Source organism: Mus caroli, chromosome 8 (genome assembly GCF_900094665.2).
Source record: "Mus caroli chromosome 8, CAROLI_EIJ_v1.1, whole genome shotgun sequence".
NCBI classification, from domain to species: Eukaryota; Metazoa; Chordata; class Mammalia; order Rodentia; family Muridae; genus Mus; species Mus caroli.
The window spans coordinates 97,928,889-97,932,782 of NC_034577.1; the positions used below are offsets into that span (position 1 = coordinate 97,928,889).

The following is a 3,894-nucleotide window of genomic DNA, read 5'->3' on the forward strand; positions in this document are numbered from 1 at the left end:
AAAAAAAAAAAAAAAAAAAAAGAGTGTCTGTCGTTCTTTCAGAGGATACAAATTCAGTTCCCAGCACCCACATGGCAGCTCACAACCACCTGTAGCTCCAGCTGCAAGGAACTCAGCACCCTCTTCTATAGTCCATGGTGCATATACGTGCACATGGACACTCATATACATATAATTTTAAAATAGTAAAATCTTTTTAAAATAATATACAAATATTCATTTCCTATATTTTGGCATGTTTAGCTTTTTTGGATTTTGTACTGTTAGATGCAAAACCTGCACAGAAGCACTCTACAGTTTACAGAGCAGGAAGTTTCAATAATCTCTCCTCTTCTCCCTCCTCTTCCTCCTCCTCTTCTACTTCATAGGTTGGTTTCTGCTGGAAATTTTATTTATGGCTTATTGTAATTTTAAGATTTTAATTTTATTTTTAATTATGCTGGTCTATGCACACTAGTGCTGGTATCCACAGAAGCCAGCGAAGGTGCTAGAGCCCCTGGAAGTGGAGGTACTGGCAACTGTCGGCCTCCTGAGGGGGGTCCTAGGGTCTGAACTGGGGTCCTTTGCAAGAGCAGTGCAAACTTCTAGCCACTGGGCCACCTTTCCAGCACGCACCTTTCATGCTATATTTAAGGACATCGTTGTGATATTGTTGGTACTCAAGTGGGGTTGGGAATGGGGCTCAGTAATAGAGTGCTTGCTTGGCATGCGTGAGACCTTAGTTCAATTATCAGCCCTGCCGGTGGCACCCAGCCCTCCTCCAAAAAACAAGTTGCTGATAGAGTTGATGAGAGACTCCTTAGTATTCATCCTTTGGCTTTTCTCTTCCAGTGAATTTTGTTCTTTCTTTTATTGGATAATGAGAGCTATGTTTCCCTTTTTGACTTAGCTACCGAGAATTACTAAACTAAATTTTGAATTCATTTACAATAACTATACTTAGCGCGGGATGTCTGCAGTCCTCACTGTGGAGTTGTAAAATATTTATTTTGGGGCTGGAGATGTCGATCAGTTGGTAGAAATGTTTCTGGGCACGCACACAGCCCTGGGCTTGCTCTCCAGCACCACATAAGCAGAGTGCCATAGGGAGCACATGTCTGTGATTCTAGCGTTTGGAGGGAAGAGACAGGAGGATCAGGTCAAGGGCGTTCTCAACTATTTAGGGAGTTTGAGGACAGCCTGGTCTGTGTGAAAGCCTGTCTCAAAAATTTATATTCATAATGGCTGATTTCAATGTTAGCTATTGTCAGTTGTCTCATATCCTTAGTATGAAATGAGCAATGAACAATATAGTAAGTGAGCTGAGTCATGAGTGACAGCAAAGGGTCACTCCAGGGACACCATGGTTAGGTTGGGCACAATAATACTGGCTGCGGGCTGGAGAGGTGGTCCAGTGGTTAAGAGCACTGCTGCTCTTCCAGAGAACTAGAGTTCAATTCCCAGCACCCACAAGGTGTCTCACAGCTTTCAGTAACCCCAGTTCCAAGAGATTTATTGCCCTCTTCTGGCTTCTGTGAGTACTGCATACATGTGGTACACAGCTATCCATGCAGGCAAAATGCCCTTCCCATAAAACACAATCATAGTGCTTATCCTCATGAAGAGAATGCTGTCTCTGTTCTTAGGAAAAAAGAAACCAAATTACTGATGAGAGCCGGGCGTGGCAGGCACGCCTGCAATCCCAGCACTCAGGAGGCAGAAGCAGCCAGATCTCTTGAGTTTGAGCTCAGCCTGTTCTACACAGTAAGTTCCAGAACAGTCAGAGAAACTCAGAGAAACTCTGCTTCAATCAATCAATCAATCAATCAATCAATCACTGATCAGAGCCTCTCTAAACTAAATGGATAAATAAATGAGTAGCTGATCAGAGCATCTCCATGGTACTACATGGTCCGTTTTCCTTCAGTTGTATTTTCAGTTGGCATTGGACTTGCTATCTAATTGAGGATCACTTTGAATTTTTGACCTTACTGCCTCTTCTGAGTCCTGGGATTGCAGCTCTCAACCACATTGAGTTTCTGTCAGTGCTAGGGATCCGACCCAGAGCTATGTGCATGCCAGGCAAGTACTTTCCCATCAGAGCTCTGTCCCCAGCCCTGAGTATGTTCTGTTTTCTCTGCTGAAAACAGACTGTGGCAGAGTCAACACTGAGTCCACATTGATATAAACAGGGCAGACTGAGACCCAGACCCGCATGGAGAGTGGTAAGACCACAGTGGTCAGCGCTTGTCTGTCTGCACCCACCATCTAAACTTTAGGTCTCTTAAAGGATGCTTTATTAATTTTTATATCTAAAGAACATTAGCATATCTACCAGGCATCTCGGCATGTAGCCCAGGGTGCCTTGAAGCCAGCTGTGGAGTTCAAGCTGACTTTGAGCACAGGAACTTCTTTTTTTTTTTTTTTTTTTTTTTTGGTTTTTCGAGACAGGGTTTCTCTGTGTAGCCCTGGCTGTCCTGGAACTCACTTTGTAGACCAGGTTGGCCTCGAACTCAGAAATCCGACTGCCTCTGCCTCCCGAGTGCTGGGATTAAAGGCGTGCGCCACCACGTCCGGCGCACAGGAATTTCTTTATCCTCTATATTACAGTGCTGTATTACAGACATGCACCATCATGAGCCCTGAGCACAACGTTCAGTGGTTGTCTATGTCCACTGCAGAGTGTCAGGCCACATGCAGCATGCCATGGCAGTGGCTCTGTTTCACCAGTGCGGAGTTGAAATGTTAAAGGATTTTATGTTTCTTTTCCTACAGGGGACATGGTCTCAAAATACCGGGAACCTTTGATCCACACCTTCCTGCGGGGAGTGAGAGATCCAGATGCTGCACACAGGGCCAGCAGCTTAGCCAACCTGGGAGAGCTGTGCCAGCGCCTGCACTTCCTGCTGGGCCCCGTGGTTCATGAGGTGCTCTATGCGGAGTTGTTTTCCCTGAGACTGGGATAATGTGGATCTTGAGTCAGGAGATCTGTGATCTTTCCCACCTGTTGCTGTCTTCCTCTGACTGGACAGATCAGTCATTTAACCTCGCTGGGCTGTCCATTTAGACTCCCCCTCCTCAACTTAGTTCATTTTGAAGCTGTATTTATTTTTAAATATTAAACAAAGCTTTCCATGAGGAGGTTTTCATGCAGGTGTTGCAGCTCCCAGAGGAGGAATCACCTGCTGAGCCGGGGCCACAGCCTGTTCTTCCTTCCTCCGTCAGTGCTTCCTGGCTTCTCATGAGACAGTACATCTCATAAGATTTATTGGAGGGTCCAGAGTGTGGAAGGAGGCATCCAGGGATGGCTGCCTCTGCTCCTGAGCAGACACAGCCTTTATATAGGCTGTCTTAGGGGGTGGAGCTTTCTAGGGCAGAGCTTTCTAGCATGAGCATTGGTGGGATTTCAAGTCCTGAGCTTGGGGGAGCTCAGCGATTAGTGGGGTTTCCTGTCCAAGGATTGGTGGGTTTTCATGCTCAAAAATTGTTGGGTTTCTGTGGGTTTTCATATTTAGGGATTGGTGGCTTTTGTTCAGACTTTTCACCATAAATTAGCATAATCTGGGTAGGGTCCTGTTAAGGAACTGGAGATGACTTTTGTGATAGTTGCTTAGGCTAGAAATACCATTATGACAGTTAGGGAGGTCTGGAGAGGGGCATGGCTGCTGGAGCTCCTCAGGCTTGGCCTTGCCACTCTCTTGCCCTGAGGGTTTACAAAGTTTCCAAAGCTCTGGAGCCCACAGCAGGGAAGGCACTTAGTGGCAGGAATAGCCAACACTACACCTACGGCCTTCTTTTCTACCTTTCATGGTCCCTATTTTAATTTCATGATTTTCCTCAAGATAATTTTCAGTTCAACTCACTTTCTTGCAACTCATCTATATTTTCTCAGTGTGTGTGTGTGTGTGTGTGTGT

General features: G+C 45.6%; 1 protein-coding gene across 1 annotated transcript in view; it reads left to right on the forward strand.

Annotated features, from left to right (window-relative positions):
* The window catches only part of Tango6 (transport and golgi organization 6 homolog), a 171,836-nt gene that overhangs the window by 123,355 nt on the left and 44,587 nt on the right, over positions 1-3,894 (forward strand). Inside the window, exon 16 of the mRNA XM_021169882.1 lies at positions 2,755-2,906. Coding sequence (XP_021025541.1) covers positions 2,755-2,906 — 152 coding nt within the window. The remainder of the gene's footprint in view (positions 1-2,754; positions 2,907-3,894) is intronic.